The 17,050-nt window shown below is 37.0% G+C and overlaps 2 protein-coding genes across 6 annotated transcripts in view; one reads left to right on the top strand and one right to left on the bottom strand.

The window, feature by feature from the left end:
• Positions 1-17,050, top strand: part of KLF9 (KLF transcription factor 9) — a 100,185-nt gene that overhangs the window by 69,019 nt on the left and 14,116 nt on the right. The window lies entirely within an intron of this gene.
• The window catches only part of SMC5 (structural maintenance of chromosomes 5), a 96,477-nt gene continuing 84,960 nt past the window's right edge, over positions 5,534-17,050 (bottom strand). For 3 of the 5 annotated variants that reach the window (XM_082403646.1, XM_082403648.1, XM_082403649.1), the window contains 8 exons: positions 14,871-14,996; positions 12,358-12,402; positions 11,820-11,915; positions 11,232-11,336; positions 10,900-11,019; positions 9,356-9,535; positions 9,181-9,276; positions 5,534-8,025 (listed from right to left, as the gene is read on the bottom strand). In XM_082403646.1, coding sequence (XP_082259772.1) covers positions 7,882-8,025; positions 9,181-9,276; positions 9,356-9,535; positions 10,900-11,019; positions 11,232-11,336; positions 11,820-11,915; positions 12,358-12,402; positions 14,871-14,996 — 912 coding nt within the window. In that variant the 3' untranslated portion in view covers positions 5,534-7,881. Of the gene's footprint in view, positions 8,026-8,158; positions 8,392-9,180; positions 9,277-9,355; positions 9,536-10,899; positions 11,020-11,231; positions 11,337-11,819; positions 11,916-12,357; positions 12,403-14,870; positions 14,997-17,050 lie in introns of all 5 variants that reach the window. The other 2 variants (XR_014247837.1, XM_082403647.1) reach the window with 2 other exon arrangements.

The raw sequence follows: 17,050 nt of genomic DNA, 5'->3' as shown, positions 1-17,050 counted from the left end.
GTGTGTGGGCTTCAGTAGTTGTAGCACGTGCACTCAGTAGTTGCGGCACGTGAGCTCTAGAGTGCATGGGCTTCAGTAGTTGTGGCACATGGGCTTAGCTGCTCCATGGCATGTGGGATCTTCCCAGGCCAGGGATCGAACCCATGTCCCCTGCATTGGCAGGCAGATTCTTAACCACTGTGCCACCAGGGAGGTCCCTCAAGGTATTTTTTTTCTTTTGACTTCTTTGACCCATTGATTGTTCAGTAGTATCTTGTTTAATCTCCACATATTTTTGCATTTTCCAGTTTTCTTTGTGTAACTGATTTCTAGTTTTATACTGCTGTGGTCAGAAGAGATGCTTGATATGACTTCAATTCTCCTAAATTTATTAAGACTTGTTTAGTGGCCTAACATATGATTTATCCTAGAGAATGTTCCATGTGTACTTGAGAAGAATGTATATACTACTGCCCTGGGATGGAATGTTCTGTATATAACTGTTAAGTTCACCTGATCTAATTTGTCATTTAAGGCTGTGGTTTCTTCATTGATTTTCTGCCTAGATGATCTATCCATTGACATAAGTGGGGTATTAAAGCCTCCTACTATCATTGTATTGTTGTCTATTTCTCCCTTTAGGTCTTTAATATATGCTTTTTACATTTGGGTGCTACTATGTTGGGTGTACAAATATTATGTCCCCTAGTTGGATTGACCTCTTTATCATTTTGGAATGGCTTGTCTCTCATTACATTCATTTTAAAGTCTATTTTGCCTGATATAAGTATAGCTACCCCTGCTTTTGTTGTTGTTTTCATTTGTATGGAATAAACATCTTTTTCCACTGATTCATTTTCAGTCTGTGTGTGTCTATAAATCTGAAGTGAGTCTCTTGTAGACAGTATATAGATGGGTCTTGTTTTTCTTAATCCATTCATCCACTCCATGTCTTTTGATTGGAGAATTTAGTTCATTACACTTAAAGTAATTATTGATAGGTAGGAACTTATGGCCACTTGTTCACTGTTTTCTGGTTGTTCTGTAGTTCCTCTCTGTTCTCATCATCTTCTCTTCCTCTCCTCCTTTATGGTTTGATGACTTTCTTTACTGGTAGACTTAAATTCCTTTCTCTTTATCTTTTATATATCTACTACAAAATTTTGCCTTGTGTTACCATGAGGCTTACATATAACAACTTATATCTGTAGGAGTCTTATTTAAGTCAATAACAACTTAAGACTGATCTCATTTTAAAGCTCTCCATTTCTACTCTATTCCAACCAACCTCTATGTTTTTGATATTACATTTATATCTTTTTTTAAAAAATTTTATTTATTTATTTATTTTGGGCTGTGTTGGGTCTTCGTTTCTGTGCGAGGGCTTTCTCTAGTTGTGGCGAGCAGGGGCCACTCTTCATCACGGTGCGCAGACCTCTCACTATCGCAGCCTCTCTTGTTGCGGAGCACAAGCTCCAGACGTGCAGGCTCAGTAGTTGTGGCTCACAGGCCTAGTTGCTCCATGGCATGTGGGATCTTCCCAGACCAGGGCTCGAACCCATGTCCCCTGAATTGGCAGGCAGATTCTCAACCACTGCGCCACCAGGAAAGCCCCACATTTATATCTTTTTTATCTTGTTACTTAATTATTGTAATCAGTTATTTTTACCACTTTTGTCTTTTAACCTTTATACTAGCTTTAAAAGTGATTAATCCTTTTCTATATTTATCTTTCCAGTGAGATTTATTCTTTCATATATTTTCTTACTAATATCCTTTCTTTTCAGCTTAAAGAAGTCCCACTAACATTTTTATAAGACCAGTTTAGTGGTGATAAACTCCTTTAGTTTTTGCTTCTCTGGAAAACTCTTTTATCTCTGCTTTAATTCTGAATGATAACACTGTCAGGTAGAGTATGCTTTGTTGGAAGTTTTTTTTTTTTTTTTTTTTTCTTTTAGCATTTTGAAAGAGTGCCATTCCATTCTGGCCTACAAAATTTCTGCTGTAAAATCTGCTGATAGTCTTATGAGGATTCTCTTGTATGTAGCAAGTTGGCTTTCGCTTATTGCTTTTAAGATTCTCTCCTTATCTTTAACCTTTGACATTTTAAGAAAATCTGTCTTGGTGTGGATCTCTTTGGGTTCCTCTTATTTGGAACTCTCTAGCCTTCTTGTATCTGATTGCTGTTTTCTTCCTCAATTTAGGGAACTTTTCAGCTATTGTTTCTTCAAATAATTTTTCTGCCCCTTTCTCTCTTCTCCTTCTGGGAGCCCTATAATGTGAATGTTACCTTATTTGATGGTTTCCCTAAGTCCTTAAACGATCTTCTCTTTTTCATTTTTTTCCCCTTGTGCTGCTCTGATAGGGAGAATTCCACTGCCTTGTCTTCAAGTTAGCTGATTATTTCTTCTACTTTATTTAGTCTCTTGCTGAACCCTCTAGTGTACTTTTCAGTTCCGTTATTATATTCTCCAGCTCTGTGACTTCTATTTGATATCTTCTTATGTTTTCCAACTCTTTGTTGAAGTTCTGTGTTCATTTATTCTACTCCCCTGTTTGTTGAGCATCTTCATAATCATTACTTTCAACCCTTTATCACATAAATTACTTATCTCCATTTTATTAAGCCTTTTTTTCCCCCTGAGCTTTTATCTTGTAATTTTGTTTGGAACATATTCCTCTGTTCCTTCGTTTTCTTGACTACCTGTGTGCAGTAGATAAAACCACCACTTCTCTGTCCTAAAGGAATGGCCTTGTGTAGCAGATGAAAGTTGTTCAACCCTGCCCTAGCCTTTGGTTTTCTCTCAGACCTTTGTGATTGTCCAAGCACCTATTATATTGTTAATAGCTCCCAGTAGTTGAGGGTGTGCCAAGACCTGTCCATGTCCCAGGGGGAGGTTCTCACTACCTAGATTCAGGCTGATAGGAAGCCAGATCCTCAGGCAGCAGCTTTTAATACTATGGAAATATATGTAGTCCTGTGGGATTCTAAGTGTAAACCCTGTTGGCTACCAGAGCCAGGAAATCTAGAGGTATCCCTGGGTGGCAAAAAAGCTGTGGCTCCAGACAAGTGTATAAGCTCTTTTTTGAGAGACACCAGCAAGCAGGAGCAAGGCAGAGGGAGAGCACCAGGATGGCATCCATAGCCTATTTCCCTTGAGAACAACTTTGTGTAGGCCACTCGATGTGTGCCATATTTGAAGCCTGCTTCTCAGGCCAAAGCTCCAGGACAAGTAAAGAGGCCTACTTCACAGAAAGACTGGGGTGAGGGTATACTTCAGTCTGCTCTGTGTGCAGTGTTCTGCCAAGAACCGTCTCTGTGATAGCCACAGTCCTGTGGGGCCCAGGAACACAAGCCCCCCCTGGCCATCACAGCCAGGCAATCAAGGGCTGTCTCTTGGGCAGAAGCTGCAAAAAGTGAGGACTGGATATAAAAACCAGGGTACCAGACATGTGTAAAGCTCCCCTCTGGGAGACACTGGCACTCTGGAGCATGGCAATGGAAGAACTTGAAGATAGTACCCCCTCTCCCAGACCTCTGGAAAATATTGACAGCCACCAGATGTGTGATTAATCGGAAGCTTGTCCCTCACACTGCAGCCATGATTTTTAATAGGCCCTCTGCACAGACTGAGCTCCTGGGTCTGTTGCCTCTTGCCGTTCTCTGGGGATGGTAGCTATTTAAGAACTCCTTCTACGTTGATTATTGTCCTGTGGGACCCACTGGCATAGGTCCCATGGTTAACAGAGTCAGGTGGTATAGAGGTGCTTGCTGGCAGCAGCCACAAAAACTGGGGCACCAGATTTTTCTGGTGACACTGATTCTTATAGTCCCATGGGACCAGGAACACAAGCTACCCTAGCCTCCAGAGCTGGGCAATCAAGAGGTGTCCTCCAGGCAGCAGCCAGCAAAATAAGGGCATCAGATGCATGTGAAAGCTCTCACCCGAGAGACACTTGTGCTCTGGAGCATGGCAGAGGGAGAGCATGAAAATAGCACTTGCCAGTCTCTGTCCCCAGAATGTCCTAGCCAGCTCCCAGATGTGTATGTCAAAGTAGATGCCTGCCCTCAGGAAGGCTGATGCTTCAATTCAAGCAGGTGAGCCTTCTTCACTTTATGTCTGGGTGTGATATGTTGCTTCTGAGCTGGGCCCTGGGGTTGGTGAGTTTGAGCACACCAGGCTTTTAAGAGCCATTTTTCAGATCACTACAGTTTGGGTCTCGGGACATAAGCCCCAATGGTTATCAAAATTAGATGGTGGCTTGTCTTCCAGGTGTAGGTCTTAAAAGTTGGGGTGCCTGATGTGGGGTTCAAACCCTTCACGCCTCATCAAGAAGCTCCAGGTTTTGAGTTCTCTTCCAATTTGGGGCCTGCCAAGGGTGGGGTTTATGGTGAGTTTGTGTTCCAGCCTCTCCTACCCTCTTTGATGTGATTTTCTTGCTTGCCTGATGTGTAGTCATCACTCAGCCAGCCTTTAGGTTTTTTTTAAGAGGAATTTTCCATATGTAGCTGTAGACTCAGTGTGTCTGTGGGAAAAGGTGAGTTCACGATCTTCAAGATGGGGTTTGCCATCTTGAACCGGAATCCCCACCCTAAACTAAGTTTCTTGACAGTGGAATCATATGCAGGCTATATTTTTTATTCAAAATATACAGCATAGTGCTTTCCCAGTGGTACATGTAAATAAGGACTGACTACATGAATAATGGAATAAATATGCTCAAATATCTGTCAGTGCTGGGAGAAAGGGCATTCATTCATGCTACAGTTACTGAGTGCTTACTATGTACTGATAAGCATTTTTCTATGTCCTGGGGAGGTAGCAATCAACACAAAATAGTCTCTGTCTTCAGAGAACTCATATTCTAGTGAAGAAGACAGACAAGGAACAAAATACATAATGGTAAGTAGTGATAAATGCTATGAAGAAAAACCAGGGTAAGAGCACAACAGAGCAGCTTAGGGATGCTATTTTACACGAGGGTAGAGAGGGGAGATATGTAGATATCTTTTTTTTTTTTTTTTTTAATGTAGATATCTTGAAGGCTGTGACAACTGGATTTTTATGAGTGTGATGGAAAACCTACCAAGTCTTTTCTCTGAAACCACTGTCAATAGGCCATAGGGTAATCAGTTATCTCTTTGGGTCTGTGGCAGAGACTCCTGCTTGTCCCCAGTATTCACCCTCCCCCTCTTGAGTAACAGAGTGGCTGAAGTTTAACTAGGTACATAGACACATAAGATGACATATTCAAGGCTCTCTTGCAGGCCATCTAAGGTTTCAACCTAAAAATATTTATACTTGCCTTGTAACTGGTTTCTTTAGATGGTTTAAACCTTTTTTTCTTTTATTTCTTGATTCATTCAGACTAATTTCCTTGCAGGCAGACAAGGGACTACATTTTCTATCCTTTTGAACATGGACTGCCAAACACTGTCCTGTAAATGGTAGGCATTCAATAGACTTTTCAGCATATCTGCAAACCAAAATGACTCTTACGAAGGTTCAAAGTATATAAAAACATTTCTCATTTAAAATGACATACACCAAAAGAATATGAAAATATGCATTTATTACCAACAAAGGAGCATTTCCCACAAAGAGTTTTTTTCCAGTTACACACACACACAAACACACACACACAATAGCAGGACAAAATTACACTTTTTTTCCCCCGCTGCACTGCACAGCTTGCAGGATCTTACTTCCCTGACCAGGGACTGAACCCAGGCCCTCGGCAGTGAAAGCGTGGAGTCCTAATCACTGGACCCCTAGGGAATTCCCTCAAATTACATTTTTTTACACATTAAAGATTCATACTCCAAAGAAAATAAGCACATGTCCAAAAGACAATTAACTAGAAAGCAGCAAGAAATCTTTCCTTTTACTTACTGCTAAAAACCTTTTAATTTCTCTCAGGCAAATCAATGAAGATTTTGTCATTAAAAATACTTGCTTGTCACCTTAGGGTTTTAAATATTTTATTCATCAAATCAGACTGTTATTTGACGTTTTTACAGTTTGTATGTAATTAAAATCAACTTTTACAGAAAATATGTGAAGTTTCAAGTGGCTGAGACTAATGTGCTAGACTTACTATTCTTCACAGCTCAACATTCAATGTAAAACCAAATATTTCTCCACTAGAGAGAGAGAAATGCTTATAAACAAGGTATGGAATAATTATTGGCATATGTAAACTGAAATGTAGTTGACCATTTTATTTTCAAACACGCCTAATCTTCAAACTTCTTTTTCACATTGATAATCATTTTGCAGGAATAAGATGACTGGCACTAACTCAGACAGTAAACAAACTACACCAAGCACATATTAGTAAAGATACTTTGGTGGAAAACGAAGTATTAAACAACAAAAACATTTGGTAACAACATCCATTTACTAATATGTTACCAAGGTTTTCAAGGTTTACATGAGTTGTTTGCACTAGTAAAAATGTTATTTTAAAATATTTTCATAGTATATGCATTAGACTTAGTTTAAGAGGGGAAGGCTCTTTTAAAATTTTTATGAAGAAAAAAATAGCTTTTTAAAGAGAAAATGTCCAAGTAAGAGGTTTATTTTTTGACCTAACAAGAATATAAATTTCAGTGGCTATTTAAGAACATACAAAACCCAAATTGACTGCAATTCTTCAATTTAGTCAAGCTGCCAAGTCAAAAAAATAATTCTGTTATTACCGGCACAGATCCAGTCCATTGTTCAAAGATATGTCCTTGATCTAGTCCGTTATTTTACAATATTTAAAAGAATAGAATTTGTTTTGGCACTGTTAATTAGTATAACTCAGAGATAAACAAATGATGTTCTCATCTAATTCTTTCACGTTGAAAGAACAGTTTAAACTAGATTTTCTAAGATAATGGGGTAGGATCAACACTGTAAGTTTTAGGACCTCTATAAGCTTAGATTCTAAAAACATTATGGTTTTAAACAAATCAATGCTTTTCCTCACTCTTTACATAACACTGAGAAATTTCAAATATAAATTGTAGAAACCAGTATATGAAATCTTAAGAAAAATCTTACTAAAAATAATTATGAAAATGCTTTAGAAATTTAAGATGTAAAATACAATTGACTTTAAATTAAAAAAAGGAAAAAACCACCAAAATCCAAAAAACCTCACCCACATTTTACAGGGTTATTCTTTAAAAACCCTTGGCACTTGATTTTATTCTCTGTCAATCTTTTGGTTGCATTTTTTGCATCATCTAGTGGCCACCTTGTGGCATTTCAAAGAAGTCCTGCTACCATTTTTGAACCCCAGTACTTTTCCCTCCTTTGAGATACCAATATAATTATAGTATCAAGTTTCATAAAACTTTTTTTAAAGGCTCATAAAATTCCATTTCCTAGTGGAGATAAGGTAATCTTTTTAATAGGAAGAAATGAATAGATTTGCCATAAATTATTACTATACATTAGACTAGACATTTCCATATCAAGTTTTAAAAATTAAATATAACACTGGGAGAAACTATGACTTAAGCTGTAGAGTCATCTTTAGACTCTAAAAGTAGTTAAAATTACTTTGCAAGTAAAGCTCAGGGTTACCATGTCAACTAAACTTCTTGTAATTGATAAGCCCTTCCACTGTACCTTTGATTTGAGTAGCAAATACTTTTAAAAATGGGGACCCAATGACTTATGGTCAGAGTGCTAAGGACTCAAGAAGACTTAATTTTTACTACCAGATGATGTTCCACAGAAAGAAGTTATTATGGTCTCTTTTCATCGACCCATTTGTATCTAATATAGGGTTTCCAAAAATAACTGATCTTTTTAGTCTTAATGAATCTCCTAACTTTTATTCAGTTGAGCCACACTTATATACAGGATTTAACAGAAAAGTCCCAAAGATCTTGCCCCTTTACTTTTATTGAGAAGGCTGAGTGAATGTAATACGGCGCCGCCGCCTTTGGAAAGCCTTTAAATTCCATCTGTTTGGTTCTAGCATATGAGGACCATTGTAGACAAATAATACCGTCATCTTTTCATTATAAGGAAGATTTTGCAGGAGCTGTAAGTGTTAAAACAAACTGTCATATAATGCTTTCCATAAAGAAGCACAACTTTCCAACCTTACATGTGTACAGTCAAGTATTTTATTTGTAATATGAATGAAACTCTTAAGTTCTCAATTCAATACACACCCTGCCCGACTGTGATCCTCATTTGAATTAGCACATCTGAACCATGGCCTAAGGAATCATCAATATGCCTTGGGAGCCCTCTATATTCATAGGCCAAATGGGATCATACAACTTCTTAGGTTGACCCTGGAAAAGTGCGTCCTCCAGAATTTTCCTAGGATACTTTCACTCTTTTATCCACAAAACACTTCTCAAGCAACTTCTATGGTGAGGCACTGTGATAGACTGGTAGCCTGAAAAGTGTATATAACAGGGAGGCTTGGTTTACAGGCCAACATGTTTGGTAAACAATAAGGAATTAACAGATCTAGCTACTCCACAGGGTATCTGCTGGAAAAGGAAGACAGATTATACTATTCAATAAAAAACTGAATTTAAGATAGGATTTCCAACGAAATTTTTCATTGAACACTTTAGTTAAAAAAAAAAATCTGATTACATTAATAAATACATCTTTGATTACTGTACATCAGTTTTATAATTGACCCACAAAAGAAAATTTCCCATTGTAATGGTCCTAGCTTATGGAAAATTCTCTGTGAAGATAATTCTTTTTTTTTTTTTTTTCCAAAGTTAATATGTGAACAGAAGATCATGGGGTACTTAGGACTGCCTCTGGGCCAAGTCAGTGGCAGTGGTGAATTTAAAAAGGGCAGAGCACACCACCAAAACAGACCTTTCTGGGAAAATGAGAAGGACCAGCGTTCTAGGGTTTATATTCTCCTGTCATTTTTTAGTGCTAAAAGAGGAACTTCTTTAGAGGAAGAGTAAGTGCCAAAAGCATGGAGGAAATCTCAGTTCTAGAACATAATGCTATGCCTCCTACGTTTCTTCCTCTGATAACAAGGTTTCTGATTAAGTATGTCACTGGAACTTGTCCCCTTTAATAATATAAATATTACTATAATCTTTTTAGTTCTATTTTGGGAGTGTTCCTGCTCATATTTACATATTGGGCCAAAATCTGCTACATGTTTGAGGGACTTCTGAGTATGAGTATTTTTAGGTTACTTATTACCTACCTTTGGTGTAATAAAGAAGTACTGAGATGTGTTTTCTTTACAAGCAGTATTTACAACCATTTCAAACACTCTCCGTTCATTGATTGGGTCCATTCCCTAAACAATGACAATAATAATGATTAGATTTAAATCTATTACAAGATACAGTGAAACCCAATAAAAGAATAAGCTATACCTGATTGATTTCATCAACTACTCTGAATGGACATCTATTAAGCTCCTGAAGTGCCATCAAGTATAACATGGTAGAAACACTTCTTTCACCTCCACTTTGATGATGAGGAGTTAATTCATGTAGTTGAGTGCTACTGCGAAATTTGACTCTAATTCGAATTCCATATTTATCATAGTCTTCCTATAAAACATTAAAAAAGTTGATGAAAGGTGAGAGTTTCCTCTGGCAATTTCATACAATTTTTTGAAAATAGACTGAATAAATCAATTATAAGAGTAAAGAACTTAAAACCTCATGATATTAGTTTTATCTAAATAGATCCTTGGAGGCCTCTAGAGCTTGCAGAGAGTAAGTGGTTCTAATATTTTGTTTCAGTTTATTTATAAAATACGGTTTTAAACCATTCTGCTTTATAGAATGGTTCTGAGGATTAAACAAGATAAACCTAGAAGTGCTTGGCACAGTGTCTGGTACATAGAAAGTATATTATAAATTATATTTGTTATAACACATCCCTTCCTTCTAACAAGCCCACACTATGTAGATAACAATTCTCATGGCAGGTCTAGTATCTTACTAAAACTTGAAGTGAAATGATGTTTGCTATCCTTATGTCTCACACTAAGCAGATAAAGGAGTCATGGGCAAAGTTCGTAAGGGAAAATAAAGGTGCTACCTTGCTTTATAAGGGAAAAATTTCAGCATTTACAAAATTAGAACCCTAAAATAAGCTTAATGTATCTACCATCAACTAGTCTCAACTATGATCAATACATGACCAATCTTGTTTGATCTGTAACTCCACCCACTCCTCTTTCCCAATTATTTTGAAGCACATCCCAGTTCATCTCTTTACACATTTTTTTTTTAATATATATATATTTTTTGATGTGGACCATTTTTGAAGTCTTTATTGAGTCTGTTACAATATTGCTTCTATTCTATGTTTTGGCTTTTTGGCCGAGAGGCATGTGGGATCTTAGCTCCCCGACCAGGGATTGAACCCACACCCCCTGCACTGGAAGGCGAAGTCTTAACCACTGGACTGCCAGGGAAGTCCCTCTTTACACATTTCTTAATGGAAATCTTATTTTACCCACAACTGCAATGCATGAACGTATAGCTCAAGAAATTAGTACCAAATTTCTAAATATTTTTATTCTTGTGAACTCAAATTTTTGATCAAAAGGAAACCACTGATACTATACTATATTTTAGTTATGTTTGCCAATTTGTTTATGACTCTTCAAACTTGAGTAGTAGATTCAAAAAGCAATGCATTTGCTTACCACACCTGAATAACCATTACTTAGACTGGCTATGAAAAGACTTTGTAAGGTATTAGTCACTAATCTCAAATGTCACCAAAAAAAAAAAAAAGTGAGCCTGATGGAATCCCATATATGGTCTTTTCCTTCCTTTGGACAATTTTTTTGTAAGCAAAATTTTCACAGATATAACTTTAGAGTAAATAAGCAATTTACATGTACTTTTAGCATATAATTAAAATTACTTGCCAGGAAACATTTCAAATGCAATTTTACCTCATTTTCTGTATGGAGATCAATTTCACCAGCACACTGCATGGAACTAAAAAAATTGCTAAATTTTTCATTAATTTTTTCTACCAGCTCTTTTAAAGGATTCAGCCATCTTTCTTTTACCTGCAAGTAAAGGCAATATAAAAACACGATTTAAAAGAAGTGTTATTGCATTGATACAAAACTTTATATAAAACAAATTTAATATCAATATCAATCTGGTCATGAGAACATATGCTTCTAAGAAAAAAGCAATGTATCATTTCATTTTGCATTATTCTACATTCCCATATGATTAGTGGTAAGCACATGAGAAAAAGAAAACGGTTGATTACCTGTGAAATGTTTTCCCTATATTTATCCAGTTCAACTTTCTTTATCTTTAGTTCCTCAGTTAATTGCTCTATTTCTTCTTCTCTTTTTGTGTACTCCTCAACAACCTGGCAGAAGAAAAAATCTTTAAGATTAATCTACCAAAGGATAAAATTATAGAAAATTTTGCATCAATTAAAACACTAACTGAAAATGCCACTTTTGTTGCATTGTTTGTATGCAGTTAATTTATGTTCTTGTAACATACTGAAAATGCCATTTTTTTATCCTTGAAAAAATAGACATTGCAGTATTTCAGGTTAGCCCAAGTATTCTTTTTATAAAGAAAAGGCACAGAACACTGTGTTCCTTAGGAAGAATCTATTTAAAATTCTAATAGATTCAGAATCTGGCATTTAAAAGCACATTGTTCCTGCTGTCTAGCTTATTATTACCAAGAGCTCCAGTACAGAGTGGGAGGCAAGTACTGGAGGGAACTGTGTGTGTGTGTGTGTGTGTGCATGTGTGCGTGTGTGCGCGCATGCGTTTGTGTCTGGGGGCGGGTGTGGTGACGGTGGTGGCTGCAGTGGGCATTAGGGAAAGAGGCATACTGTAGGATTCAGTCCTGTGAAGCAAGAAGCTCTTGATCTTTCTTCAGTTAATAAAGCATCAATTTCATCCAAGGTGTTTGGAAGATCTTGGAAAGCCTAAAGAAGAAAAAAATTGTCCATTATTATATATAGTACAGTGAAAATAGTTCAATTCAAATAGTTAAAAGAAAAATATTCTGCTAAGTATCTACTATGTGTTGAACAGCATGCTAGCACACAATAAGGAATCAAAGGAATTATAAACACAGCTTTTTGCTTTCAAAAAGCTTATGCTTTAAAAGAAAACAAAATGTATATACTTAATAACACGGGCTAACACCTTAAGGCAATGTATTGATGTTGAGTATTAAAATAAGCAGTACATATCATACAGGTTATGGAATTCAGAGAAAGGAAGTATCAGTTCATGCTACAGGAGCTACAAGAGAGTAAGAGAATTCAGGCCCAGATTCCATCTCTGGGCCTTAAAGCAAATGGCTAGGGAAAAGTAAGGCAGAGGGGAGACAGGAGCTTGGAAAAAAGAATGAGCACTGCATACCATGGGGGGTGAGGAGTTGTGTCCATTTGGAATGGTGGGTACTTGCTGAATTGGTAGAATGGGTCCAGAATATGTGGGGCATTGAAAGAGAGCAAGAAGTTAGAACTTTATACTGTACTTGTGAAGAACTACAAAAGCATCCTAAGAATCCAATTACTTTGACAGTAGAATTTCACCACAGTACTATCTTCTGAGACCATGCCACAGAGACAAATTAGAAGAGATACTTTACTGTCGGGCAAGGCAAAGCAGTACATTGTTTTTTCACCACAACCTGCAAAAGTTTATGTACTACAATGTACAAAATGAATATTGAAACCTTGAAAAAGATCCTAACAAACACACTGCATTAATCTAATATCTTAACCTGTCTTTTTTTCCTTAACCTTTTGGAAAGCAGTTCAACTTCTATAGGCCTTCAGATATTTGTTAAGTATATTTTGCCGAATCTGACCTGTCCATTGAGATTTGAACTCATGTGCCAAACACTTGGTATCCTCATTTGACTCTTTAATAGACAAATTTAAGATGGTGAAACACAAATCTTCAACTTCCTCACCTTCCCCACCAATTTGAGCAAACTGATTTGTCCTTCAATCTTTTCCATCCCAGTAAATGACCAAATTTAGGGGTTCTCTCTCTTACCCTTCAACTCAAATCCATTAGCAAGTCCTGCTGGTTCTGTCATTAAAAGATACCTCAAGTCTGTAAACTGCTCTGTCTCTAATGCTTCCACCCTAATCCATGCCACAAAAATCTCTTGCCTGGTCCAAAGCAATAATCTTCTAAATGGTCTTCTCGCTTCCACTCTGGTGTCCCTACTTTATTCTCCATATAGCAGTTGCGGTGCTCTTTTACAAACTGAAGTTGTCCTCCCTCTATAACTCTTCTGTTTAAAATTCTCCAGTGGATTCCATCTCAAAATAGAGCCCAAATTCCTTCTATGGTCTATAAGGCCCTACAGGATCTGGCTTCTGCCCTCCTTTCTGCTTGGATTATAAATTGTAGCCCCACTGAGATTCTTTCTATTCTGAAACAGGCAATGTATACTTCTGCCTCAGGAGCTTTGTATGAGCTGTTTCCTCTGCCTGGAATGCTTTTCCCTCAAACCTTCACTTGACTGATTTCTTCTCTTCATTCAGGACTCATCTAAAATAGTATCTTCTCAAAGGAGCCTTCCCTGACACTCTAGCCTCTTACCTTGTTTTATTCTTCTTCTTAGTACCTCTTGCTATCCCCGACATAAGCTGTGTGCTTTTTGATTTGTCTTCCCCACCCTCCAGACTAGAATATAAATTTCAAGAGAGAAGGAAGTATGTGTGTTTTGTTCTGTACATGATATATAGAAGGTAATCAATACATTTTTAATGAACACATGAACTATGTTCTAATCTTGTTTCTTTCAAAAATAGTACCATGTATCAAGGATAGAATCATGCTACTTTCTGAAAGAAAAAATTAGTACCGATATTGTACTAATATTATTTTATAACACAATGTATTCTGGAGAAGTTTTATTTTTAGAAACAATAGCCCCTCAATTGTCTTACAAATATCTACTAAATTCCTACTATGTAGCCAAACAGATCCATTCTCCCTAGTTTCTGGGTCTGATAGCATAAAGCACAATCTTTGAGGATATGAAAATTATAATCCAAATAAGTTTTATTTCCAGTTCTATTTATATCTTTAGCAGACATTTCATTATCTACTGAAATAGGTAACATTTGAAATTAAAAATTAAAAAAGCCACACAAATACCAGATATTTAAAATTTTATTTCTAATTTTACTTTGACATTATTCTGAGAGAGTAGGTATGTAGGCAAGGTATTATTCCTACCTGTCGGATAAAGCTTTGGGTCACAGGGCTACCTAATTAATGGTGGAACTTGGAAGAAAGGGCAGCATCTTCTCATTTTACTAACTGAATGATGTGTCAGAATATAAAATACGCATAATGCAAAGAAAGGCTCTTTTTCCCCTTTCCTTAGCAACAGATGTCAGCCATAAAGATTCAGCTCCCACTCAACCGTAAGTAAACACCCTAATTTCCAGGAAAACATTTTCATTTTGCCTTCGTTTGTCTAAATATCACCTCTATTTACTGTTCCTTATATATCAATTACTGGTACTATGTTTCCATGAAAAGCTATAACCCATCTCCTGACCCTACCTCTTAAAAGGGTGCTTGGGGAAAAAAGTGTTTTACTGGAAGAATGAATGTTATGGTATTAATAATTTTGCAAAATAATACCCATGTTTTAATAACTTTAGTACGAAGCAATAAGACTGACTGGTGTCCAAGTCTGAGTATAGTGAAGAAAATTCGTTGAGCAAAATTACTTTACCTACATACTCAGTTTAAAAATGGTGGCAGGGGGGTGGGAGGATCTCATATTTTATGGCACATTGTGTTTTTCATGGCCCAGTACAATGCCTAACACACTTAAAGCTTAAAAATAACTGTCTTAAATATGTTAGCTTGTAGCGTTATATACTTTTTATACTTACTGTCTGATATTCTTGAGGAATGGTCTGCTCTGCACCCAGGTTACATACTTGCCTGGCTCTCTTCATAAGTTCCTTGCATTTCTGCAATAATCTCTGTCTATTTTCATCCAACTCGATGAAATGTTGCTAATACAAGAAAAAGAAATATTTTGAAAATTTGTATGTTACTGTTAAATCACAGGGCTATTTTATTAAACCACCACATTATATCAAATATATTATTGAATTTTGATTGTGATAAGCAAATCATCTGAAAACATATCTCAAACCATGACTGGATTTTATTGTAAAGGTTAAATTTGAACTTAAACTTCAAAATATATCGGGACATTAATAATATGGCATTTCTTGACTCCATAAGAGCTCTGAAATTTAAACCTAACTGCCTTTTTCTGAAAGTTTAATTTAGCTGTGTATAATTATACTCTAACAAAATTTGATATATACAGTATGTAGGCTTCATATCCAAACACTCAGCATTCAAATGTAAGCAGAACCTTTAAATAATGTTTGATAGTTTCCCAAGCGCCTTTCATGTAGCTATCATTTATTCATGGACCCATTCGTTCCTTCACCAAATAATTACTGAGAACCTATCAAATGTCAGTATTTTATTATGCACTGAGCATAGAAGGGTGAATAAGAAGAAAGATACACAAAGTCATTACCATACAAGAAACAGCTACTATTTACTGAAAGCTTATGTGCTAGGTGCTTCACACACATTCCCTTATTTCTCACAGCACCGTACAGTATTATCACCACCCCCATTTTGCACATTAAAAAAGAAAGAGGAATTACGCAAGGAGAGTATGTGTGTGTGCGGGCAAGGGATGGAGGAAGGTCAGAGCGGCCACAGAAGCTATGACAAGTGAATGATCTTAAAGGACAAATAAGAAATTACTAAAGAGGGAGCAGCAGAAGGCATTCCCAGGATAGGTGATTTAACACATACAGGCCATGGAAGCCTCCAGGGCCTGCTTATTTAGGGAACAAGAAATTCAACGTGGCTGGAAGAGAGGTAAGGATGTAAAAGATGAGAGTGGCAAGGTGGGCAAGAGCCAGGTGGCAAAAGTTTCATGTGTAACAAGAAGGGCATCGTGGAGGACATGGAAGCAACCTAAGTGTCCATCGACAGATGAATGGATGAAGAAGATGTGGCACATATATACAATGGAATATTACTCAGCCATAAAAAGAAACGAAATTGAGTTATTTGTAGTGAGGTGGATGGACCTAGAGACTGTCATACAGAGTGAAGTAAGTCAGAAAGAGGAAAACAAATACCGTATGCTAACAAATACATATGGAATCTAAAAAAAAAAAAAAAAAAGGTTCTGAAGAACCTAGGGGCAGGACAGGAATTAAGACACAGATGTAGAGAATGGACTTGAGGACACGGGGAGGGGGAAGGGTAAGCTGGGATGAAGTGAGAGAGTGACATGGACATATATACACTACCAAATGTAAAATAGATAGCTAGTGGGAAGCAGCCACATATCACTGGGAGATCAGCTTGGTGCTTTGTGACCACCTAGAGGAGTGGGATAGGGAGGGTGGGAGGGAGACGCAAGAGGGAGGAGATATGGGGATATATCTGTATGTATAGCTGATTCACTTTGTTATAAGGCAGAAACTAACACACCATTGTAAAGCAATTATACTCCAATGAAGATGTTAAAAAAAAAAAAGAAAAAGAAAAAAAAAAACAAAGGGCATCATGGGATGCCTTCTGTGTGCCAACCATGGTTATCACCCCCATCCTATACGGTAATTAATATAATCCTCATTACCATCTTAAAGAAATGTATTACCTCCTTTTTTATATGTGGTTCAGAGATATTAAGATGGAAATAGCGAATGATTAGGTTCCTGAAAAAGAAAACAGGTCTTAGCTTGCTCTTTCCATCAAACTTTGGTCTGCACAAAAAGTACCAGGGCAGGTGTGAGGTAGAGGGAAGATTTGTTAAACAGTATTGATGTCCCAGCCACAAGCCAGATCTATTTAATTAAGACCTCTGGGGCCAAGGCCTGGACGTTTGTATTATTAATAAAGTCCTGAGGTAGTTTTTATGCACACAAGTTTGACAGCAAAGAGAGTAAACTAAGACACAAGTTATAAAAAGTAAAAGTATATATATACTGGACTGATCTGAAAATGCAAGCAAGCCTTTATACTG

Source organism: Balaenoptera borealis, assembly GCF_965194805.1.
Source record: "Balaenoptera borealis genome assembly, chromosome: 8".
In the NCBI taxonomy this organism is placed as follows: Eukaryota; Metazoa; Chordata; class Mammalia; order Artiodactyla; family Balaenopteridae; genus Balaenoptera; species Balaenoptera borealis.
Note: the sequence above shows the minus strand (reverse complement) of the source record. Positions and strands in the feature narration are given on the sequence as shown.